This window comes from Hemibagrus wyckioides, linkage group LG09 (assembly GCF_019097595.1).
Source record: "Hemibagrus wyckioides isolate EC202008001 linkage group LG09, SWU_Hwy_1.0, whole genome shotgun sequence".
Lineage (NCBI taxonomy): Eukaryota > Metazoa > Chordata > Actinopteri > Siluriformes > Bagridae > Hemibagrus > Hemibagrus wyckioides.
Genome location: NC_080718.1, coordinates 17196066 through 17223103, shown reverse-complemented (window position 1 = coordinate 17223103; position 27038 = coordinate 17196066). Strand labels below are relative to the sequence as shown.

The window sequence follows — 27038 nt, the reverse complement described above, 5'->3', positions numbered from 1 at the left end:
CCGACTCCTTCTGGTCTGGTATCTGATGCATGAACAGAACCTGTTATTTTAGTGGTTGAATGATGCTTGAGTTGGACTGCCATGTCCTTTACCATGATGTTTGTAGTTGGTCCAGAGTCTCTGAGGACTAGAATTGATTGTGGCAGTGAATAGAATAGAAATTTATTGTGGCAAAGAACATCGAATCACTGAGAATTTAATTTTGTTTAATAGCTAGTCTGAATTACCACAGATGATGGTGCATGTCATCACAGGGGTATGGTCTTAGTGAATTATATGCGACAATAGGGTAATTTTATCTGTTTATAACATCCATCTGACAAGATATCTATGAAACCCATTTGCATAGGGAACACATCAGTTTGGTTTGAACTCTTATGCTGTGTTAGGACTATCTGTCTTAATAGTAGATTATTTGTTTCTAGCATTTTGCACTTTTTTTACATTCAGATTTCTGGACTTTTTTGTGGCCAATATTTTGAGGCTGCTCTACATGCTACAGATGGACCAGAATTATGATGCTATAGAAAAATTTTGTAAAAATATTGCTAAAGGCTAACAGGATCTGCACGAATATAAATGCAGAGCTTATCAGAAAGTGAGGGAATAAGCTTTTATTGCATGTTATTGCTTCTTTTTAAAACTGAATTTTGGCCATGAAAAATGTATTAATCTTAGGCAGGCAAAAATATCTTATATTTATAGTCTACAATATCACTTAAATATCACTTAATGCTGTTCTGCTGAATCTTCTTCATGAAAGTAGAAATAAAGGATATCACCTTTTAATTTCATTATAGGATAGTGTCTGTGCAATATGGAATAGTTTGTCATAGCAAATACAAGAATACAACAGTGAGGAACGAACAAATTGATTCACTACTTTGATATGTCACCTGAATCCATCCTCCAGAGATCTTTTTTAGATGTTACGAGAGAAAAGTGTCTAGTCCTAATTGCAATTTCATTATGGAAGGAAAATAAAGCAAATCACACAAGAGAAATATTAACCTGATGTAGTTGTAATTTTATTACAACTTTAATTACATAGGTATGTATGAATGTCTGGGATTTTTTATATGGTTCTTTTCTTACTTTGCATAAACCTTAATGATGTGGTTGATGAACGAGTTGCTACTATACATTGCTGGAGGACCTTGCCAATATTTATTCCATTCTGGATGCTGTTCTGTCCAGAATGCAGTTCTGGGCTTGTCTCTGTTCCAGCAGGCAGCCATCCAGTATTTCCTGCAGAACGTTGCCAAAGCCATTGGCTTCCTGATGGCAGCCTCCAATACTCGGCCCTCCACTCCCATCCTTATCCTGTCAGGAAAAACGCAGATGATGGTACAAAACGTTTAGGGAATATCTGTGATCTGTGCAAAGTGAATGATATCCATGCAATGTGATACGAATAGAAAAACAGACTATATAAAACAATATAAAAACAGAACATAAGTGTAATGTTGTATATATTGGAAGATTGTTTTCTACACTAAAAGGTCAAAAGTTTGTGGAAACCTGACCATCACACCCATATGTGCATGTTGAACATCCTATCTCCATGTTATAATAACCCCCACTCTTCTGGGAAGGCTTTATGCTAGATTTTGGATTGTGGCTGTGGAAATTTATGCCCATTCAGTCACAAGAGCATTAGAGAGATCATGTACTGATGTCTAGTGAGAAGGTCTGGGGCTCTGATTTGAGTTCTTCCATACCCACCTTGGCAAGCCATGACTTCAAATGAACCTCATTTTGTACACAGTGACACTGTTATGTAGGAGCAGGTGTGGGCCCTTTAATTCCAATGAAGGGAAATCTTAATGCTAGAGAATACAAAGACATATTAGACAATCATGTGCTTCAGACTTTGTGGCAACAGTTTGATTCACATATATGTGTGTGATGGTCAAGAATACTCATTCTTTTGGCCATATAGTGTATCATAAAATGTTATGTTTAATTGAAGCATACAATAAAATATAATATATAATATATAAGATATAAGATATATTATTAATTATTATTATTATTATTATTATTATTATTATTATTATTATTATTATTATTATTATTATAATAATAATTATTATTATATTATTATTATTATTATTATTATTATTATTAAAGATTATTATTATATTATAATTATTAAGATTATATATATAATATATAAGAGTCACAAATCATCACAGAGATGATTTCATCATGACTGTTTAGATCGGATTTTCAGATATCAGAAAGTTACATAAACATTAGTTGCATTTTAATACTTTGCTGCAAATATGATGGCTTCTTTTTTGATTAGGGGTAATTAGGGATTGGTGGAGGATTTGTCCATAACAAATCAATGGCATATACTTTTTGCACCTTCTTATGTTGTGTTTCCAAGAATTATAATAATAAGAAATAGTCACAGACTCACTTCAGTGGCAGATTTTTTTCTTTAATTTTTTCCCTGTAAGCATACCACAACCTGCAAATTTTCATTGTTGTTGAACTTACAAGCCTTGTCTTCCTCACTCACAATTCATTTCCTTTCCATTTTTTGTGGTTCCCAATGATTTATAGTACATCATCCCTGTCAGAAAGAGATGTGATAATAAATCATGCTTTTGTGCAAGTGCAACTTAATGACCATTAGCTGTAATTTACAACAATTTTGAGGCAGGGTTGTGATTTGAGCCTATTTTAGAAACACTGACTGCAAAGCAGGAATACACAATACAATCTTATACATAGACAAGATTGCACTCCATTGCAGTAAACCATTCACACACATATTCCCACAATATATGCACACCTGAGGAGGTGTACTGTAGACAGTCCATCTACAGACATGTATTTAAGAAGATGGAGTAAACCAGCAAACCCAGAGAAAAAGAATATACAAAACATAAGCTTAGGGTCTAAACCAGGACCCTGGAACTGTGAGACGGAAACACACAATGATGTTTAGACATGCATTAAACTGGCCTTGATAAACACTTAAGAGATTCAGATGTTCCCATGAGAAGCGACAGTTTCAGGATGTAAGATGTGACTGTGACAGTTAGGAATCATTTCAAGCAACTTAAATGTGATTTCTATTCTCTTTTTGAAAAAGTATGTTCATTTACATTGCTTCCTGTAGCCTTAAAACCCATTCCCAGGAGTGCAGTAACATGGCTTACAGAGCCTAAGGGCTAGAATGCTGCATGCAAATTGTTTGAATGACACTTGATTAATAGTGATGTTCTTTGTAAACTCTGCATTTTGTTATTCTAATCAGAACATAAACTATTCTCAGTGTACGGCCGTCAGAGCATTCACTATCCATTCAGCATCAGCAACTGATCACCATTTGAAAGGCACAAGCATTCCACCATGGATATAGAGAAGCTTTAATCAGCCTGCTATCAGAATGACAAACAGCACAATTCAATATGAACCACATGCATGATGCCTATTAGGATGCATTTCTCAATAGTCTGGCAAGTAGGAATTGTTTGGTCTGCCTGATTTCATTGCTCAGTATTGAAAGAGCATTTTCATTGCTCAGTATTGAAAGAGCAGAGAGAATACAAACATATTATTCTGTCTGACAGCATCCCTGCATGTTCAGATCAATAGAACTGGGAGTGAAAGCAACATAGTGCAAAATAGGTTTTAAAAATCTTTTTTTCAAAGCCAGTGTTTAGCACATAAGGCCATGACTTGGCACAGAGTACACAGAAATAATATTATTCAGCATTTTGAAGGTTAAGGATAGGGACGCCTAACACTGCCTCTTCCTGCTGTATGTCTGTGTGGGACAAGTAATTTTTCATATACTGTATGAATGCTGAGGACAACAAAAGGCCAAGAGACATTTTCTCCCTAGTCTTTCAACCTTAACTACTCTAGAGCTTGCAATTTTCAGGTCTGATTTCACAAATAAATCACTTTAATAAAAGTATGTGAATTGTCAGCTTTATAACAAAAGCTACATTCTGTAATTCACATTTAATGACCTTGGCACATTGATATGAGCTTGAAAATTTCAAATTAAAATCCTGCCCTGTTATTGCAAAACTTACATGTCAATATCCTTATCTCATTTAATGGGCCTCAATATATGCCTTCAGCAGCAATTCTGCAAATGAAAAATGTGTCAGTTATGAGGAGATAACAGCAACTAGAGCAGCCTGAGAGTCATTCAGGATGATTTGGCTGCGCACATTGGAGTATTGCACTGACTATTCATTTACAGTTCTAATTAAACTGATCACATCACTTTCAATTGCTTTTATTCATTTTCAGTTGTAATTGCAGTTTAGCATGTCACTGTTCACACTGCTTGAGAATTGTGTAACATGACACAGGTCTTTGTTAAAATATATAATATGCAGATAAGGTGTACAAGCAGTCTGAGCTAGGGGTCTGGTTATCTGTACGTAAAGCCTGAGAAGAAAAGTAAACCTTTTGAAAAATACACACAAGCAAGGTGGCAGAGAGCACATAGTTTAAAGCATATTACAGTATTTCATATATTTGTGGTTTTCATTATCCATCACTGTCTATTATCCATTAGTGCACACAGACTGTTATCCACAGCAGCTCAGAGAAACAGTCATTGCTGCCTCACAAGCCCAGGGTCTTTAGCTGTGGTTACTGTCTGTCTGGAGGTTCTCTCTGTGCTAGCATGGATTTCCTCAGAGTTTTCTGGTTTCTTTAACACTGTCCAAATACATGCAAATAGGATGACCTTATAAGCTAGACTGGCCTTAAGTATTAATGAGTGTAGGAATGTGCATGTGAATGGTGCCTTGCCAAGGAGTGGCATACCAACTGGAGTGAATTTTCCAGCCTTCCACCCAGTGCTATCAAGGTTGGTATCCTCTGTATCCTCCATGACCTTGACCAGGATAAAGCACTTACTGAATATTATCCATTCACTAAGCTGTAGTTTGATGTGTAATATATGATGTTATAATTTTCATTTCTTCTTCTCCTTTTCCTTCAGGGGTCGCCACAGCGAATCATCTCTCTCCACCTATCCCTATCTTCTGCCTCCTCAACACTTGGACCCACTAGCTTCATATCCCCATTTATTACATCCATATACCTCCTCTTTGGCCTTCCTCTTTGTCTCCTTCCTGGCAGCTCCATGTCCAACATTCTCCTACCAATATACTCACTCTCCTGCCTCTGAACATGTCCAAACCATCTTAATCTGGCCTCCCTAACTTTGTCCCCCAAACGTCCAACATAAGCTGTCCCTCTGATGTACTCCTTCCTAATTCTGTCCAACCGTGTCACTCCTACCTCAACATCTTCAGCTCTGCTACCTCCAGCTCTGACTCCTGTCTCATTAAAAAAGGGCTATTAAAACTAGTCAATTCATTTACTATTTTTTGGGATGTAGATAGAAATTCCCTGTGGATACAAAAGACATGTCTGTACTTAAATTAGCCTGCAGTCAATACATTAGCTGATTACCTGCTTATTCGTTCACGTTTTCCATAGAGTCAGTTCCACTCAGAGCAACTGATTCTTTCATGGCTGCTGCCCTTTCCTTTGCCCGTTTCCTGGCACTTCTCATGAGGCAGTATTTCACAATGGCCACAATAATCACGACCAGCACCACAAAAATCAGCAAAGCTATAATTAAAGGGATGATAAAGTTTCCAGAGCTGTCCTCAATATGAAGATGACTTCCAATGGTACTGTGAACATCTGATGGAGATGAAGTAGGAGATGTCTTGTCCATGGAAGAAGGGGTTGGTTCATCCTGGACTTTCTTAGTGGCATTAGTGGGTGACATGGAAATAGATGTTTTCGCTTGCTTTTGTTTTTTGCATATTTCTGAGTCTTCATTGTGAAAATTGTCCATTTCATCAGTGCACATGCAACTATATGAGCCTTCTGTATTAAAACAATTGAATGAACAATTTTTCAATTGCTTACATTCATCTATATCCACACAATTTCCATCTTTATCTTTTTTGTAACCAGTTTTGCATCCAAGACAAAGTCCTTGTATGTCTGTCTTAGTTCCACCTACCAGCTTCCATTCACGAGTATTCTTTGAACAGGTCAGTGTGAATTCGTCTGTGCAAGAAACCCAAAGTGTATATGGATCGTTGTTTTTTTCTGAGGTTTCATGAGTCCCCATTATATTTGGTTTAGAAGAACATGCTATGTTCTCACTCAATCCTTCATGTTTGCAAATAAAGGGAAATTTCTTGGTGCAGCCCGTTGATTTTAATCCCCACTTCACAATTTTAGAGTCGCTGTACTCCACAGAGAGTAGTCCACAAAGTGCAGTTGTACAAGTACCAGTTGGATCTTCTATCCATTTATTCATCATAAGATCAGATTTAGCGCTGTTATCTACAGTCCAGTAGAAACCCCGAAGTGGAAGATTTTTCTGAACACACTGTGCCCTATCTTTTTGCAGTCCAATCCAGAATGAAGTAAAGTTTGTGTATCTTTTGTTCTCAATAACCTTCAGAATGTTTTCAGTTTCTTCTTCGGTGAGCATGTTAGTCAGAGAGCCATCACGCGCACATAATTCCTGAGCATCATCAAATGAATGGCTGTCCAAGTCAACAGAGTAGAACCGAGTAGAAACAGGTATGCTGAAGGCAGCAATCAGAACGTTGACAAAACACAATCCAATCTGGTAGTCCATGTTTCGCTCGTCTGCCTTGTGTCGATCAGCAGTGACTCTAACAGTGCCCCAGCTCTCACTGACTTATTAAACCACCACCTATTTTCTTAGCCACCCTATGAGGTCCTCCCAAGACAACATTATCAGGAAATTTGCCAAGTGTTGATACAGCTCTCCACTACACTTTTGGATGGTGGTGGTGTTAAGCAAAATAATAGTAATGGTCACTTGCTCCCATAGATTCCAGTATGTGTATATGGTTGTTCTTAAAGCAGTAACACACGTTCATTAGTTGTAGGTGGACTTGTGTAAGTATTTGAATGTGTAAGTGAAAGTATTTGATAGTATTTGACTTGCATTCTCAAACTTCTCAGTAAACTTGTAATTTCTAATTTTAATAAAGCAAGCATGCATTTTTTAAATTTGTTCATTCATTTATTCATTTCATTCATTTAATTAATGACTTTCAAAAACGACTTAATCCTAGTCAGATCTGTGCTCAATTTAGAGTCTGGTTGTGAGGCAGTAATACACGCTGGATGGGATGCCAGTCCATCACAAGCACTTAGCGCAATCTAATTTCTGCGGATGGGTGTGTTTGTATACTTGGCATCTGTTTATCTCTATAGCTTTATTTTGCAATACAGTCTTCATTCAGACCGACTTCACACAAACCAGCTAATGGCAGACTATTAGTGAGCCATTTCTCTTGGCCTTTTATCCCCTATCACAGTCAGTTGCCTATCAAGGCAAAATCTGTGTGAACCTGCAATTTTTATGTTGATTTGACTTCAAAAAATATAAAGTAACAAAAAATAACTGCTATCAGGCTTGCTAGTACAGGCTATTGAACTGGACCCCAGTGATTAGTATGAAATTTCTGACTCAACCCACAATCAGCTCTTGTCTCCTTCAACAGCGCTGACCTGTACCACTCCCTCAAGTAGTACAAATCAGCAAGAAAGGATTTTACACAAGGTAAGTGACAGAAGCTGTGCCATATTACAGACCACTGAACAAAGAACACAAATGTTTTGCCCTGTTTGCTCATCCTCTACCACTTTTTAAATATATTGTTGGAGAGATGGACTTGTGGGTGTTTTTATTTTTGGACACAGAAAAATTCTAAGGTTGTTCCTTGTTTAGAGGACACAATACTATAAAGAAAATAAAAACACTTCTTAGCTCATATAGCCAAGACATCCCTTATTCTTTTGTTGCGAAACAAGAGGCAGATGGTTGCTATGGTTACAGTGTAAACATAATGCTAGATTTCTACAGCATTTTTTAAACATAATATCTGCTTTAAACTAATTGATTTTAAAGAATTTTCTTTATAAGCTTATGCAGTTTGCCTGATTAGAGATCAAACCTGGGAATGTCAGTGAACAGGTGGTTCTATAGTGAGCAGTTCTGCTCTCCATATACTCATTCCACAGCCCACCATTTTAAAATTCACAATATATTGCTTTGATCATAAAAGACAATTCATTGGAGGGACATTAACATAAAGATTTTCCTTGATACCTCACTTCCCTATATATACTGTACTCAACCATTCCTGAATTAAAGACTCTCAGCAAGTCGCGTTTGTATGTGTACTGACAGAGTGATGGTAATTTATGGAAATGTGGAAGGCAAATGGGCTTTAAATTATCCTTCTTGTCCTTCTCCTTGAATTGATAAGCATGGTATTTTGCACTAGAGCTCTCTCTCTCTCTCCATTTAAAGAAAGAGGACATTTAACAGCAGTGATGTATTTTAAATCATTAACATCTCAAGAGAGAATAACAAAACAAGGATATTAAGTAAAATGTTCCAGTTTGAACAACAGTAGTAATACAGTACACCATATCTAGATTATACCCACTCTCTGAGGATGAGAAGGTTTGTATTTCATCCAAATATCACTCTTTTTAGTTCTTGATCTTTAACCTGATGATTCTTTTGTGTGTGGTCCTCAAGGAATTCAGGATGATTCAGAAGACAACGTAACATCCTCAACCACGCTTGTACAGATTCAATGTGACTCTCTGCAATTTCAGTTTATTCTTAATTGTATACTCAAATGTTTGTGGACACTTCACCATCACACCCATATGCACCTATATGTGTTGTTCAACATCTCATTCTGGATTCAGCCTATCTTAGCCACTTTATTGAAAGGTTTTCTATTAAATTTTGCAGTCTTTTAAAATAGCTGTGGGGACCTGTCCACTCAGCCACAAGAGTATTGTTAAGTTCAAGCACTGATGTTTGTTAAGGAGGACTGGTGCGCAGTTAGCATCATAGTTCATCCCAAAAATGTTCAGTGGAGTTGAGGTCAGAGCTCTGTGCAGGACACTTGAGTTTTTCTAATACAACCTTAAAGACATGGTGTACCAGCACAAACATTTCCAATCAGAATAAGTTTAACATACTGTATATTAGGGCAGCATGTGTATACTGCTGTTAAAAACAACCCAGATAAAATTGCACTTTCAAAGCCTACTTAACATTCATCCATCTGTTTCCCGAGCATCTGAGAGCCACAAAACACCTTTGCCCTCCACTGATATGTACACCAACACTAGATGGTGCCAGAAATGAGCATGTATTTCCAATATAACTTGAGTTTCAAATAAAACTCTGGCTATCACACAAGGAAATACCTTACAATTTATTTTTAAATTGAAATAAAGGAAACGTTTCTGAATGCTGTTTGTTAGATGTTGTTGTTTTTTTTTTTTTTTGCAGAGGCACAATTCCCTCATATAACAGGAGACTTATTTACAGAAAGAATATGATTCTTTGGGTTATATAAATGCAGAAGTGTATATAGACAGTGTATATTACAATGCCAAAAGACAGCTGAATACAGTATAAGAGTGTAACAGAGCTTAAGGATGATTAACGCATTACTTTTAAATCCACTAGTTATTTGCTCTGGATGCGCCGCGGTGTATGATGCGCTGCTATTTACGATTACATTAATTATAGAAAGCAGGTGGAAAAGTTGCCATTGTGTGACGTCTGAAGTTACGTGTCGTTTTAAAAGAGTCGTTTTCCAAAGCAAACGTCATTTTGCAGCGTGTGACGTCGGGAGCCTGAGACTGGGCGCGAGGGGAGCGGAACCCTGCACGGCGACGGTGCTGGCGCGCGCGCTGCGGCGAGAACGGACAGCAGAGAAGATGCGCCTCCTGCACTTAAAAACAACACGACCGGAGATCCGCTAAGGTCTCTCTCTCTCTCTCTCTCACACACACACACACACATACACACACACACACACACACTGCTCTCTCATCCGGATCTGGAGACTATATTCAATATCAGTATGCTGGCCAACAGCACATTCCCGGACCTGGAAGATGACTTGTTCTTCAATTCATCCGGCAACGAAACGCACGGTGAAGCTCACGGCAGCGCGATCCTCATCTCCTTCATCTACTCTGTCGTGTGCCTGGTCGGACTCTGTGGCAACTCCATGGTCATTTATGTCATATTCAGGTATGCCAAGATGAAAACTGCTACAAACATTTACATCTTGAACTTGGCGATTGCGGACGAGCTGCTGATGCTCAGCGTGCCCTTCTTGGTCACATCTTCGCTGCTTCGCCACTGGCCGTTCGGCTCGTTCTTGTGCCGTTTGGTTTTAAGTGTGGACGCTGTCAATATGTTTACCAGTATCTACTGCTTAACTGTCCTAAGTATCGACCGATATATCGCCGTAGTGCACCCCATCAAAGCGGCCCGTTATAGGAGACCTACAATCGCCAAGATGGTCAACTTGGGCGTGTGGATGTTCTCGATCTTGGTCATTTTGCCCATCATCATCTTTTCCACTTCCACACCAAACTCGGACGGCTCGGTCGCGTGTAACATGCAGATGCCCGAGCCGCAGCGTCGGTGGATGGCAGTGTTCGTGATTTACGCCTTTCTCATGGGCTTCCTCTTCCCGGTGCTTGCCATCTGCATGTGTTACGTCCTGATCATAGCGAAGCTTAGAGTAGTGGCACTGAAAGCGGGCTGGCAACAGCGCAAGAAGTCCGAGAGGAAGATCACGCTCATGGTGATGATGGTGGTCACGGTGTTCGTGATTTGCTGGATGCCATTTCACGTCGTGCAGCTCGTGAACGTGTTCGAGGAGCGCCACAACGCCACATTCAGTCAGCTGGCCGTGATTTTGGGCTATGCCAACAGTTGCGCTAATCCCATCCTCTACGGTTTTCTGTCGGACAATTTTAAACGCTCCTTCCAAAGGATTTTATGCCTCCGGTGGGTGGACAGCGCCGCTGAGGAGCCCATCGACTACTATGCCACGGCACTGAAAAGTCGCGGGTACAGTGTGGACGAGTTTCAGCCGGACAATATGGAGTCGGACAGTGCGTACAGGAACGGCACGTGCACGTCCAGAACTACAACACTGTAGTGAGCTTGAACAGACTTGAACAGATAACACACAAAATATGTCGTTGCCATGATCATTTATTTATTTATTTATTTATTTATTTATTTATTTATTTATTTATTTATTTATTTATGTGTTTGTCTGTTTATATTGTGTTTGTGTGTGCAGGAATCAGCCATTAACATTTTTGGCTCTGTCTGTTTTATCAAATGGGATAAATGAGGCTTATGTAGCTATATCAATGATGACACTGAAGCCTTGTAATTGCATTAGACTATTATCTGATGTCGATTTCAGTCTGATGTTTCAAACAAGCGACTCTCAAAAAAACCCTGAAACTAAAATAATCATATAATCTGGATAATCATAAGTTGCAGTTGTTTAGGAGAAGCAGACCAACATTTTCTCAAAACCACTAATTTGGAGGCTATTCAAAGTTTCAGAGGCTCTGTTGTCACTATCAATAAAAGCCACCAAAACAATCTAAATAAAGATGAATATTTAATATGACATTCGGGGTAGTTTCTGACAACTACATCTTTAATGCAGAAAACTGGAGTGATCCTAGCCCCTGAATCCCCATGTTCTGTTTAGTTTTGTCTTTATTTCCTACTGTGCATTAAAGAAAACGAATGCAGCAAAATTAATTTGTCCTTTAATAACTTGCGGTTCTTTGTCACTCGGCTTATTTATAGCATACACCTATTGTGTTTAAATACCAGTGCATTCATTTCTTAACTTAAATGTTTCTTAAATGTTAAAAGGCAACATTTTTTGGTGACGGTCATGATAGGTACAAAACTTCAGCCATAAAAAATTAAATCTCTTTATAGTTCATCCAAACACGTTCATTTCAAAACTTATCTCAACTCAAATTCCTCTCTCACAAACTACACATCTCATTAAACATTTCTAGATTGTATATCTGTCTGAAACAATACTAAAAAGCATGATTTCCAGTAAAAAAGAAAAATAAAAGCAAGAATTAAACAGAATTGAATATATACAACTTCAGTGCCTATCAAATATTGCCAGTCAGAGCAATGAGTTCTTTCATGATATTTCAGGTTTGTTCATTCCTTCCTTCTCTTATGTAGCCTTTTTATCCTGGTCAGGGTGGTAGTAGATTCTGAGCCAATCCTGGGAATATTGGTTGCAAGGCAGGGACACACACACACACACACACACACACATACTCATACACTCATTCAAACATACTTATGCACTCATTAAAAAAGGGCTATTAAAACTAGTCAATTAATCTACTATTTTTTTGGGGATGTAGATAGAAATTCAGAGAAAATCTGTGTGGATACAAAAGACATGTCTGTACTTAAATTAGCCTGCAGTCAATACATTAGCTGATTAGCTGCTTATTCATTCACTTTTTCCATAGAGTCAGATCCATTCAGCGCAACTGATTCTTTCATGGCTGCTGCCCTTTCCTTTGCCCGTTTCCTGGCACTTCTCATGAGGCAGTATTTCACAATGGCCACAATAATCACGACCAGCACCACAAAAATCAGCAAAGCTATAATTAAAGGGATGATAAAGTTTCCAGAGCTGTCCTCAATATGAAGATGACTTCCAATGGTACTGTGAACATCTGATGGAGATGAAGTAGGAGATGTCTTGTCCATGGAAGAAGGGGTTGGTTCATCCTGGACTTTCTTAGTGGCATTAGTGGGTGACATGGAAATAGATGTTTTCGCTTGCTTTTGTTTTTTGCATATTTCTGAGTCTTCATTGTGAAAATTGTCCATTTCATCAGTGCACATGCAACTATATGAGCCTTCTGTATTAAAACAACTGAATGAACAATTTTTCAATTGCTTACATTCATCTATATCCACACAATTTCCATCTTTATCTTTTTTGTAACCAGTTTTGCATTCAAGACAAAGTCCTTGTATGTCTGTCTTAGTTCCACCTACCAGCTTCCATTCACGAGTATTCTTTGAACAGGTCAGTGTGAATTCGCCTGTGCAAGAAACCCAAAGTGTATATGGATCATTGTTTTTTTCTGAGGTTTCATGAGTCCCCATTATATTTGGTTTAGAAGAACATGCTATGTTCTCACTCAATCCTTCATGTTTGCAAATAAAGGGAAATTTCTTGGTGCAGCCTGTTGATTTTAATCCCCACTTCACAATTTTAGAGTCGCTGTACTCCACAGAGAGTAGTCCACAAAGTGCAGTTGTACAAGTACCAGTTGGATCTTCTATCCATTTATTCATCATAAGATCAGATTTAGCGCTGTTATCTACAGTCCAGTAGAAACCCCGAAGTGGAAGATTTTTCTGAACACACTGTGCCCTATCTTTTTGCAGTCCAATCCAGAATGAAGTAAAGTTTGTGTATCTTTTGTTCTCAATAACCTTCAGAATGTTTTCAGTTTCTTCTTCGGTGAGCATGTTAGTCAGAGAGCCATCACGTGCACATAATTCCTGAGCATCATTAAATGAATGGCTGTCCAAGTCAACAGAGTAGAACCGAGTAGAAACAGGTATGCTGAAGGCAGCAATCAGAACGTTGACAAAACACAATCCAATCTGGTAGTCCATGTTTCGCTCGTCTGCCTTGTGTCGATCAGCAGTGACTCTAACAGTGCCCCAGCTCTCACTGACTTATTAAACCACCACCTATTTTCTTAGCCACCCTATGAGGTCCTCCCAAGACAACATTATCAGGAAATCTGCTAAGTCTTGATACAGCTCTCCACTTCCCTTTTGGGCGGTGGTGGTAAGCAAAACAATAGCAACGGTAGCTTGCTCCCATAGATACACTCCTAAATGAGAATGATGAATAATGAAATCTAAATAGTGAGAGAACAGCAAGGAAAAGCTAGTGAGCACTGCCAAGAGTCAGATAAGCCACGAGTTCAACACTGAACACAACACTCAAAACACCTGACTTTACAGCAGATTTTCTTTAAGAAGGGTTGAAGAAATCTAAATGAGCAAGTATGGTCAGACTGTTAGACATGAGCCTGTAGCAAGCTCTGTCCTCAATCATATCTGTAACAGGATGCACTGAAAACAAAACATTCATTACACCGGGGAATTTTGTCCACAGTAGCAGTAAGGTTCACATTACATTACAAACATAACCTCAACAGCTTCAAATGAGTGTTGATTGACTTCAGAAGGTTTGTAAAATGCATCTCTTGAGACAAAAAGCTGTGTTATATTTCTAACAGCAGCTGCACTATTCTATATTACTGATGATCTTCTTTGTTGAGCCAGTTCCAGATGCTTCCTGGAGGAAATGGCCATGAAAGGCAGGAAGTGAAGTCACATTTGAAATGCTGGATGCTGTGCATTTCATTTGGGAGTGTAGGGTGGGGGTGGGAGGACTAGTGTAGAAAGGAAATAAAGTTACAAGGCACAGGAAAAAGAGACACAATAACAAAATTCCTAATTCCTAATTCCTAAAAGCTAATTCCTTGCTTATGGATTGTCATAGGTTGCCTTGACTGAGGCTTTACGATCATTATAAACACACTCAGGTCATAGTACCTGTAATATCTAAATAATGATCTTTTATCATTTTTTATAATGAAATTCATCCTCTCTGTCTGGATTCTCTGTCTGGGAGGATGTGTTCAAGGAACATCTATGCATTTGTAGAAAAATGCACAAATTCACATGACAGTTCCCCTGTACATTTACAGCATTTGGCAGACACCCTTATCCAGGGCAACGTACAATTTATCTCACTTCATACACCTGAGCAATTGAGGGTTCAGGGCCTTGCTCAGGGGACCAGCAGGGGCAGCTTGACAGACCTGGGATTCAAACTCATAGCCTTCTGATCAGTAGTCCAACACCTTAATCGCTAAGCTAGCGCATTCCCTGTAAAAGAGAGCTTTAGTCCACAAATTTCAGATATACTGTAGCTTGGAAAATAACTAAACAAAATATTTAACTTTACTAAATATACTTTACTAAATGTAAGGTTAGAATTAGATAATGATATTGAACTGCAGTAACATATCTGTAATATATAATCCATCTCTATAATGTATTCTCTGTAAATGCTCTCCCACAGCATATTTATTCAACTGAATAAATGAATCATCATTTTATCCTGATTTTTCAGTGGCTGTTGTAGTACATCATGCATACATCAAGCATATCAAGATGCTTTACTGATGCTTTTGGGGCAGCCTATATTTATATCACTGGTTTATTATATAAGGTTCTAAAACCTTACCTCACTAAGTAACAATAAACAATGTAAATATACAAGAAAATAAAGGTATTGTTAAATAATATTAAATAGGATTTGCTTATAGGATGTTCAGGCAAATAACAAATGATTTTCTTTGGTGTATAACCACAGTAGGTGTCAGTTATACATTTTTCCTGTGATATGGCAGTATTCTCATTGCTGGTTAGTAATGGAACTCATTCCACTATACGAGCAGAAGGTGCACAGAAGCTGAGATTCTGCCGTGACTGTATAATGAATGTTGTCAGTATAGTCAGTATGATCAGATGTGTAGGTGGAAGTGCCTGGGTGGCTTAGTCATCGCACATACATGGACACAGAGTGTCTGTTGTGAGCTGTGTGTATACAATCAATCTAAGAAGGCTACTCCATTAAGCACAGATTATTTTCATGGATCCTTTTGGTGTATTAATATATCGACATATGATTAGACACTTACATTTTGAGCAGATATTTTAATTCATTGGTGTTTCATTTTCAGCACAACCTCTCATACCTGTGCCAACACATCACACATTACCATGTCACGGTCATTTCAGTGTCATTGCCATGCTGAAAGTGCTCCACCATTTAAATATCTGCTCAGTAGCACCTCTATGTTTAAAAAGCATGATGTTAGGCATCGTATAAGGTAGAACACTGTATAGGGTAGAACTTAATGCATCTGGCATTAAAAACTGCGCCTGGAACTACGCCTGCTAAATGCACTCTGCATGAAGCACAAATTGCAGTCTAAAAGCCACTGTGAAATGTTAAAACTGGTCTACCACAGAGCTGTGTGAAATGTCTGGACTAAAGAAAAATGCAAGTTCACTGACAGAGAGTGTTAATGTGTTACTAAATGGAAATCCATTTGAAGAAACGCATTCATGTGAATGATTTGCTGTTTGATTACTAACTTGTTTCAAGTCTTGCTAATGAACATGAACTCTCGTTACAGTGTTTGTATATATGGTTCAGTGCAATAGTACTTTTAAGTATAATTAAACTCAAAGCTCTTATCTAAAATAATAGAATATACATTTATTTTATATCATTGTTTTGAAGCAAAAAAAAAAAAAAATACAGTAAGGCAATTAAAAGACAATATGTGCAACTCTTTAAATAATTTCATTTACAACCAAAAATAAAACATCCTCCTACTGAAGGTCTACGCTTTAGGCACCAAATTCTTAGTCAACAGCCATGTCTGGGACAGTGGAGACAGCTGAGCATTCCTGGCAAAAATTTAACAATTATTGTCGGTTTTAAATGCTTCAAAGGAAAAAATATTCTAACAGTCCACAATATTGGCTTCATAGCTCAACATGCTACCTGTAGAAACATGTACAGGTAATCCATATGCTAGCTGAGTCACAAGCTAGCTACACGTTTTGATCTTTTATAGTATAAAACTGTATTAAACTTAATGTCACTTTTCACATGATTGTACATGCTGCTACAACCTACAGGTAACACCTAGGATAATGTGTAATAGGCGGTATTACTAGACAGTTAACTATGTAGCTAGAAACACGGATGGATAATGAATAGGTAGCTAGCAAGCTACTGTAACCACAGCAGTATTTATCTAAGTTAGCTAGCCAGTTAACTGACCCATGTCTTTATGCCCTGTTGATATTCGAGGTGGTGTTTACTTCAGCATAGCTATTCAGAAATGCATTCCTCAGAGTATTTTAATATTTGTCAACTGTAGGCTGTAAAACTGTAATTTTTAAAGCAATTACTCAATTAAACCTCTGATTACTGTTATAATAGGCAGTACTATTCTTTTATTTACTACAGTAAGACTAATTCTTATTAAGTTGTTCATTCCACCTTTTTTTAAGAATGGCCTTCTGTGTACATCTACTATAAAAATCCAGACCATAGTAGTAGCACCAAAGAATTAATGAATAAATGAATGACTGAGGGAACTTGAGAAAGAAACAAGGAAGTGAAATCCAGGATGGAATGGTCACAAGTGCAAAGAGAAAGCTAAACAAACTGAGGCAGCACCCAAGGTGGGAGCATGTACAGTAAGTGATAACTACTAGCAGATTTCCTTGAACAGATTAAAAAAAGTGTGACCCCCTTTTCAGTGCATGGAGAGTCAGTGTCTGCCATTCTAAGGAGAAAGTATGCCTGTGTGTGTGGTTTTGGGGAACAGTAAATGATGTCTCACAAATCAGATAACACTGCATGTCATAATCAGGTATATACTTCCTATTTTCAATCCCCTTTTGTGCTGACATTGTACTCACTTTCTGCCTGATCCTGCGTCAGATGTATGAATCACTCATGTGTACGTGCGTAAACTGCACGTTTTGTACATAAATGAGAAGGTTTTCCAGACAGGCTGCAGAAGTCTAAGGGTCAAGTTAAGCCATTTAGTAACTTAAATCTTTTAGTGTGTTTGACAGTGTTAAGTAACAAATTGCAAATATTCTCTTAAAGTGGAAAGGAGACTGTTACAATAACAGTCTCTACTCTAGACTACTTTTAAGCAGGCTATTTGTTTATTTAAGTAGTTTTATCACAGGTTCTTTTACTCTATTCTCTACTTCAGTCATACTGATGGGTCCTCTGTTTGGGGTAGTAAATATAATAAATAGCAAATACACCCATTGTAACTGACACAGCTGTGTCTCTACTAGTTTGAATGTGTTGACTAACTGACCAGGTCCTAATACTTAATGTCTTACTGTGTTATAGATAACTGTTTTTATTGTATTTTTTGCTTCAGCAGTTGGAAGGATAAGGGTTGCTGAGACCAGAGCTGTCCAAGCTCATTACAACAGTAACAGAGCTAATTAGAGTACACGGTGCACTGTCACTTCAAATTCCTTCAACACATGAATAAAATATGGTGACATTTAATGAACTGAACACGCACAAGGATACCGTCAAGAAGTCCTAAAAGAAAACAACAATCTCAACAGTGTAGACTCTTTGAAATAAACTAAGCTAACAAACCTGGAAAGCAAAATGAGTATGGAGCTTTATTGTTTGGATTTATCACAGTTATAGTTGACTGTTATTTTTCCTCCGTTATTGAAGAATAGTATTACGTGTAGTATTTTTATCAACAGTTGTTGGAAACCTATTTTCAAAGTATAAAACATTTAAGGATAATAACTAGCTTACATGGGCCAGTAGATTTATGTAGCTGTGTATGTTTCTATTAACAAGAGAATTTTAATAAAAACACATAATTTCAGGCAGCAGTGTCTCTCCAAGTAGCCTGGAAAATTGGGACTTTTACAAATGTTTTCTCATTAATTCACTGTGCCATGTGTTTATTTTATGGAAGTGCCTCTCTTCCGCAGGCTTCTCATTGCCATCGCACCCACAGTACTATACAGTATCTATACAGTGTGTAGGTGGGTGTTTTCTGCAGTTTCATTTTTAAATGCATGTTTATGTGGCATCAATTTTTTCCAATTTGATCCCAAAGCATGCTATGAAATGAATTCTGCAGAAGCAATACAAGGCCACAGGAAGAGAAGAAAAGATAAGAATTAACAGTCATTTAGAGAAAGTTCTTGTTGAAGGATTTGTGGGGTTTTTTTTAGATATAAGTTTTAGTTTTAGTTCTTAGGTTTTTTTTATTTAGATATAGTTTAATGCAGCCTGTATAAAATGATAAAATCAGATGTTCTTAAAGAGTCTTGACCACGATTGAGGTTTGAGGTTTTTACAACTTCCGATCACCAACTGGGTTGTTGATCAGAAGATTGGGGTTCAAGCACCATAAACGCCAAGCTGCCACCCCCCAACCCCTCCTGCTCCAGGGGAGCTGCATCATGACTGACCCTGCACTCTGACCCCAAACTTCCAAGAGAAAACTAAAAGCATGTGAGGTTTTTTTTTTTTAAGGAGTTAACACGTGAATTAAGGCAGGTTGGCAAGGTGATATTGATTTGTTCAGCTCAGTCATAACATTAAAACCATTAACAGGTGATGTGAGTAACAGTGATTATCTTGTTGCAATGGCACCTGTCAGGGGTGTCCAATCTTATCCAGAAAGGGCCGGTGTGGGTGCAGGCTTTCATTCCAACCAAGCAGAAGCTACACCTGATTCCAACTGGCTAATCAACTGTGGACTCAGGTGTGGCTTCTGCTCAGTTGGAATGAAAACCTGCAGGATAAGACTGGACACCCCTGTATTAGGGAATCCACAGGTATACACAGGTATCTTGTATGGCTAGATGATGGGGTCAGCACATCTCCAAAATGGCAGGTCTTATGGGGTGTTTGTTGTATGCTGTGGTTAGTACTGTGGGTAAAATAAGTATTGAACACATCACCATTTTTCTCAGTAAATATATTTCTAAAGGTGCTGTTGACATGAAATTTCACTAGATGTTGGTAACAACCCAATGTGAAATGACACAGGGAAAAAGTACTGAACACATGAAGAAAGGGAGATGCAAAAAGGCATGGAAAGCCAAGACACCATTTGAAATCATTCAGTAATTAGAAAGCCATCCGGCCCCTTGAAAGTGCAAATTAATATCAGCTGGTTCAGTCCCAACTGATGGCCTATTAAAAGGGTTTCTCATTACCAAGGTGTCACACAAGAAACATATGATGGGTATTCTCAAGACTTTCATAACCTTATTGTTGCAAAACATACTGACGGCATTGGTTTTTTGAGCACTGTTGGGGTCATAATCTGGAAGTGGAAAAAACATAATTTCACCATAAACCAGCCAAAACCAGGTACTCCTCACAAGATTTCTGACAGATTAATGATTAAGACAGAAGTAATGAACTCAACCGCCATGGCCTGTATGCATACTCACCATGTAAGACTCCATTGCTGATGAAAAAGCTTGTTTAATGTTTGCTGAACAAGATTTGGACAAGCCTGTAAAAATACTGAGAGAATATAGTCTGGTCAGATGAAACCAAACTTGAATATTTGGATGCCATAATACATACCAGGTTTGGAGGACAAATGGCACTGCACACCACCCCAAAAACACCATACCAGCTGTGAGGTGGGAACATCATGGTGTGGGGCTGTTTTTCAAGATTCAAGATTCAAGATTCAAAGAACTTTATTAATCCCAGGGGGAAATTCCTTTGCCATGTTACAGTTGCTCTAATGAAAATAAAAATATAAGAGAAAAAGAAAGAAATATATACACACACTGTTTTATAAACTGTATAAAAGGATAAATAAATACAAATACTGTACAAATACTACACAAATACTGTACAAATACTAGTGTAGAGCTGTAATATTGCACACAAGGATTTTCAGCATACAGTACTGGCAAACTTTATATACCTGAAGAAAGGATAAATGGAAAAATGTACTGAGACATTCTTGACAAAATCTGTTGCAATCTACCAGGATTATGAAGATGAAATGAGGGTGAACATTTCAGCAAAACAATGATCCCAAACACACAGCTCTCAATTGGTTTCAGAGAAAGAAAATAAAGCTGCTAGAATGGCCCAGCCAATCAGCTGAATTGAATCCAACAGAAAATCTATGGAAAGAACTAAAGATCAGAGTTCATAGAAGAGTCCCATGAAACCTTCAAGATTTGAATAGTGTTTTTGTGGAAGTCCTGAAGATCACACCTGAGCAATGCATGCAACTAGTTTTTCCATACAGGAGGCATCTTGAAACTGTCATTATCATCAATGGCTTTTGTACAAGGTATTAAATAAAATTCAGTAAGTGTGTTCAGTTCTTTTTAGCCTGTGTCATTTCACATTATTACACACAATTTATGGATATCTATGGTTTGATTTCTTTCTGTGGATTGCATGGGTTGTTACCAAAATCTGGTGAAAATGGCATGTCAATAGCACCTTTTGAAATATATTTACTGAGAGAAATGATGATGTTCAATGTTCAATACATATTTTACCCGCTGTATCTATCTAATGTGGTCCAAGGAAGGCCAACTGGTGAACTGGCAACAGGGTTATGGGTGCTCAAGTCTCCTTGATATACTTGGGGCACAAAGGTTAGCCAGTCTGGTTTGATCCCACACAAAATCTACTGTAACCAAAATGCTGAAAAGGTTACCTTTTATGAAAATGTTGCCTATTATAGAAAAATGTCAGAAATGTGTGATACTTTCAGCATTGTTCTTTTGGGAAACCTTGGGTCCTGGCATTCACTGCTACACAATGTTAATTTGACACATACCACCTGCTTAAACATTGTTGCAGACCAAGTACACCCCTTCATGGCAACAGTATTACCTAATGTCAGTGGTCTTTTTCAATGCTCCCTGACACACTGTAAACATTGTTCAGGAATAGTTTGAGAAACATGACAGAGGTTAAGGTGTTGACTTGGCCTCCAAAGTCCCCAAATCCGATCAAGCATCAGTGGGATGTGCTGGACAAACAAGTCTGATCCATGGATTCCACTTACAGGACTTAAAAGATCTGCTGCCAAAGTACCTCCCAGCACCAGACACCATAGAGCACCTTCAGAAGTCTTGTGGAGTTCATGCCTCGATGCATCACAGCTGATTTGGTGGCACAAGGTGGACCAACACAATATTAGGAAGGTTTTTTTATGTTATAGCTGATTGGTGTATATTGACCCCAGTTAACTTCTAGGGAGCACAAAATAAAACACTACTCAGGACAGTGTAATTGTGGGAAAGAGATAACCCAGTGTCTCGGTGAGGTCAAGTTCTGCCATTCTGTGTAAAGGAAGATATGGTTTCTAGAGATTGTATAAATTTACCCTTGTGCAGTAATGATACTGCCACCATGATAATTCTTTCATCGGCAATACGAGAGAACAAGACAGCAAAAAGTGCTCCACAGTTACCACCCCGAGCTATTCATAGTGCCTATCAATCCTGTGAAGATTAGAACTGAATGTTTAATTACAACTCAGAGCCTCCTTGTTTCCCTCTGACTCAGTGTTTGCTGTGTGAATGCTGGGCTGAGGGAGGCGATAAGGTAGTACAATAAACCATTATTAGCACATAGAATTTACATATTTACATTGATTAATATTCCTTGTCAAAATCCTGGCAAAAAGCAATTCATGAAGCATAAAATATCTTGACTTTCATCTGAATATGTCACTTATATAGGAAATAAATGTCACAAACAGGTATATTAAGAATATATTAAATGTTTTTGTTTTCTTCACTTTGATTTATATTTGTTTGTATTCCTCTTATGAGACTTTCAAGGCTTTGAATGTGTTTAGTGCATATCTACTGCAGTAATGCTTGAAGAGATTGATTATCCTTTCCACGTTTACTGAATATATAGTCGTAATTATAGATCAGGTTTTGTGTTCAATTTTACATGATTCAGCCCTATGTTAGTATGAATAGGAGGAAAAGCAAATTCTGGTTATGCATAGAATATTGAAAGCTTTGTTGAAAAATGGATCCTGGGTTTGATACTCGAAAGCTGTAATTAGGTTATATTCGTTCATTTATATTTAGTAACTGCTGTATGCTGACCAGGGCTGTATTCACACACTCATTTACAGCTAGGCCTGTCTAGTGTAGCCAAAACTACCTACATGTGTTTGGACAGTGTGTCTTCAAACCCAGATGAAACCCACACAAACAATGGGAGAACATACAAAACACCACAGAGGCTTCTTAAATTATGATAATAACACATAAAAAGTGAAAAGCTGTGCCCCTTATTTTCAAAGCAAAAAAAATCAAGGCCAAGGTACAACAGTAATTACATGAAGTAAGAGAAATTAATATTCTATCTTAATGTATGTTCTTAAATATTAATTTCTGTCATTCTATGAACAAAGTGCGATGCCTGACAAAGGATATAGTTCAGAATCCTGATGGCCGGTGTTATCTAAACAACCACAACAAAGCAAATGCGTGTTTACACAGGGAAGGGCTAGACAAAAGCATGCATGGCTGGAGACTGAAATTGCACAACCAGGGGTTACATTCTATACTGCCGCACCACCTGCTGAGGGGAGCCCATTGACCCCATGGTGTCTCCTTGCTCAAAAATCAATGCCATTATGAGATTGACTACACTTATCACCTGAAAGGACAAAAACAGGGTGAAAAATACAGTGTCTACTTCTAAGAGAGGTTCCATTAGTCATTGTCAGCATGTTTCTCTACAGCAGTTCCTGTAGAGGACACGTTTAAATGAGAAAATCACCAGTAGCACATGCATGACTAGTACAATAACAGGGTTTGGACCTGCTTCTGACCGAGCACATCTTGTCCAGCACTGCAGTGAAAATACCACCAGGTGTAGTAGTGTAGCAGTGGCCCTCTAGGACAAGGAGATGGGGAACAACTGTGAACCTAAAACATAAAAGAGTCCACCAGCTCATGGTCTAACCATATACTGTATGTAGTTCTTGCTGGATTATACACTTCAACTTTCAGAAACTACACCAACCCTATGCCCAGTGTGGAGAAGCATTTTGGGTAGCCATGGTTGGTTTCCACCTAAGACCTAACAAAGGTCTCATGGCTGGAAGCTCTTAATGCACTTGAGGGCCCCCAACTAGCAGTGTAGCACAGAAGAAATAAAATTGCTGCATGCTATGCCCAAGAGGAAAGAGGAAATTGGATGAGTAATGAAATACATTGCCAAAATAATCTCTTTCTTTCACTCAACAAACAGCATCCAACTAACCTGAAGAACCTGCAGCAAATCTGCCAGGATGGGGTTGCAGCTTGTTCCAGTTTTTATTTTTTATTTTACTGACAAATAATACATTTTGATTTTTGTTTTTCAATAAAAAAAAACACTGATTGGAACAAACTGTGTGAGTGTCGTTCGTAATCCAGATAAATCTGATAACTTTTAAGGGAGTCGAAGACTTTTGTAAGGCACTGTATATGTATTGTCTTGTGTAGAATGTTCAGATTTACTGAACCAAAATGTCCTTAATCCATACTAATCCATATAGAAGTAATCATAAAAGAACCATGAACAAAGCCCTTGTACTCAACACAATTTTACATTACTGTCAAGTATTGAATTCTTTTATTCCTGCATTTGCATATGATGTTAATACTTGTTAAGCCTGGCTTATAGCAATCTTATTTGTGGCTCTTAATTATAAAAGCTCTTTCTTTACTGCCTATCTTTTGCTGTATGTTTTGCTGGGTAGAAATGATCAAGTACATCTTTCACTGAGAATGGAAAGTGGTTCTGGTGAAGACTCTTCATCTTGTCTGAAATAAATTGACAGGATGTGTCTAAGAATTCATACTATTTACCCAACACAATAATTACACTAGTTGCCATCTCTCTCTAACATTTTAAATTGACATAATAGAAAATAGGACTGGCGACCTGTCCAGGGTGTACCCCTGCCTTAATGTGTGCTGGGATAGGCTCCAGCTCCATCCCTGTGACCCTAATTAGGAATGAAGCGGGTATAGAAGATGGATGGATGGATAATACAAAATACAAATGAGTAAAGTCAATGCATTAGGTATTACATTTATAAACATTTGGCCTAACTTGGTTACACTAAATTAGATCAAGGCTTTGTCATCTCATCTATGTACATGGAAAAAAATAGTTTAGAGTGAACCAAATGAACCATAAAAATGTATTATGTTTATTATTAAAAGGGATAACCTCAGCTAAATATTTCTCTCTCTCTCTCTCTCTCTCTCTCTCTCTCACAAACACACACACACACACACACACACAAACACATATATAAATAAATTGTGGCCAATATCAATTGGAAAGGTGACCTCCTGGCTCTGGAGAATCTAGTGTCATCGAATGGCCCATAGCACAGTAATTAAATCCATAATTCCAAATTAGCTCTGAAGGTCATCTGTCAGGTAGCTCACAAGTTCCGCTTCAAATGTGGTGCGCTAGTGCCCAGCAAAATTTCTATCCAAACTGTCTCGCTACGTATTTTATACAGTCATATTTAATAATGTCTCAGTGTTCCTAAAACAAGCCAGGCGTTATTAACTTTCTTTCCTCAGCTATGAAACTAAGCATCTAATTCCAGTAAGTACTGCTTTAAGCATTTGTGGTTAGCGCATTACATCAACAAAGGCAACGCATGAATATTAATGCATGGGTAAGGATCTACTGTCTTTGCTCAGCAAAATAGAGAGTGAACTGAATGAGAGAAATAAAATGATAAAATATGGGATGGTGTATTGCAAGGTAGAGAACAGCTTATTCAGAATCAGAGCTAAGGAGGTAAGTCAGTCTCCCGGCACTATTTATCACCTCCTGTTAAAATCCCCAGGCATGCTCTGCGCTTCATCAATTACTAAATGTCAGCTATGTTTATTGTACCAGGAGCTGAATACAAATGGGGCCATTTTTGAAACACTGATTTAAGCAGTACGTTTTTGTCATTAGGTAATGCAATGTATGCACTATGTGCTTTCATAAGCTTCAAGGATTTTCTGCTATTGAAATTTTATCCATGGATTAGCCTTACTATATCTTGTGTCTGTTCAGTCAATCAGTGAATGTCTGTATTTATTCGAGACACTACACTGATTTCTACTGCACTGATACGTGCAAACTTGCATATAATTCAGTTTCTGTTCTGCATTTCATAAGGATACAATAAAAACAAAACTGTATGTCTTTGTGCTGTTCTGGTTAAACCATACATATACATACGCTCACCAAGTAAGACATGTATTGTGCTTGTTAGAAAAAAAAATAGAGTGTCAAACTTATAAAAATTTGTGCTTTGTCACTCTCTTGTAACATACAACATTCAACCCATGAACATGTTGGTAATTAGCTGATGAGTTGAATACTGGGTGTTAATGAGGTAGGATGCTAAACTCTGCACTCCCCTTTAATTGTCTAAACAGAACATATTGCTCTGTGGTACAGGTGTTGAGATTTGATGGCTATGTTTTTCTCCATTAGCAGAAGTTATTAGGGACAGACTGCATTTGGTATTTGTGCACTCATTAATCCATTAACCTTCTACTATATTTGAAGTAGGGTTCACCTGTGATTGATGGTTATGCGCGGCTTCGCACTGTTAGTCTTGCCGCATTTTTAATATTTTTGTTCTATCATTTTATTAGCATGCTGTGCCTATACCATACAGGTTTACCTGAGTAGAGACTATGTCTATGAAATGTACCTTAGTTAGTAGGTGCAGCAGTTTCTGTGGGGATATGATCGATTAATGCAGATGGCCATATGTATTGAAAATGGCCATGAGGGAAAGAATGAGGCTATAAAAATGGTATCAATGCTTGTGGCAAACACATGGCAAGATTTCCTTTTTGTATTCTAAAGATAGTGAAGTCAATGTCAGAGTGCAGGGGTCCATATAGAAAAACCTTGCCTATGATTGAGTTTCCCATGACCTTTTTCATTGTTTGCTTGTACACACAGACTAATGTCACACACACTAGAACGGTAACAGTTTCAATTTTTGTTGCTTGAACAATCTCTCTCTCTCTCTCTCTCTCTCTCTCTCTCACACACACACACACTCTCTCTCTCTCACACTCTCTCTCTCTCTCTCACACTCTCTCTCTCCATCTTCCTCTCTTCCTCTTCCTCTTTCTCTCTCTGTCTCTCTCTGTCTCTCTCTCTCTCTCTCTCTCTCTCTCTCTCTCCCTCTCTCTGCCCCCCCATGCTCCCCCCCCCCGGAATTTTCAGAACAATCTGAGCACATGTGGAAACTAATTATGAAACAACGAAGTGATATCTTAAAGTCCAATGTGAAGATAGAAGGCAGTTTTATTCATTTCCATTTCAGAAATAATTTTCAGTTAGTGATAATAGACAGGAGCCTTTCATAACAGAGGCAATAAAGTGACAGGTATATTTCTAAAT

General features: G+C 38.0%; 3 protein-coding genes across 3 annotated transcripts; 1 reads left to right on the top strand and 2 right to left on the bottom strand.

Annotated features, from left to right (window-relative positions):
- Nucleotides 1–1135: 1135 nt before the first annotated feature.
- On the bottom strand, nt 1136–6739 carry LOC131359483 (C-type lectin domain family 14 member A-like). Its single transcript, XM_058399383.1, has 2 exons — nt 5464–6739; nt 1136–1323 (listed from the first exon to the last, which is right to left on the bottom strand). The coding sequence occupies exon 1, from the start codon at nt 6656–6658 to the stop codon at nt 5468–5470; it is 1191 nt and encodes a 396-aa protein (XP_058255366.1). The 5' UTR covers nt 6659–6739; the 3' UTR covers nt 1136–1323; nt 5464–5467.
- Nucleotides 6740–9697: 2958 nt separating this feature from the next.
- Nucleotides 9698–12242, top strand: sstr1a (somatostatin receptor 1a). The gene has a single exon (XM_058399385.1). It carries the CDS (start codon nt 9954–9956, stop codon nt 11046–11048), a length of 1095 nt encoding a protein of 364 aa, XP_058255368.1. The 5' UTR covers nt 9698–9953; the 3' UTR covers nt 11049–12242.
- clec14a (C-type lectin domain containing 14A) lies at nt 11103–13666 on the bottom strand. Its single transcript, XM_058399384.1, has one exon. It carries the CDS (start codon nt 13589–13591, stop codon nt 12401–12403), a length of 1191 nt encoding a protein of 396 aa, XP_058255367.1. The 5' UTR covers nt 13592–13666; the 3' UTR covers nt 11103–12400.
- Between the last annotated feature and the right edge of the window lie 13372 nt (nt 13667–27038).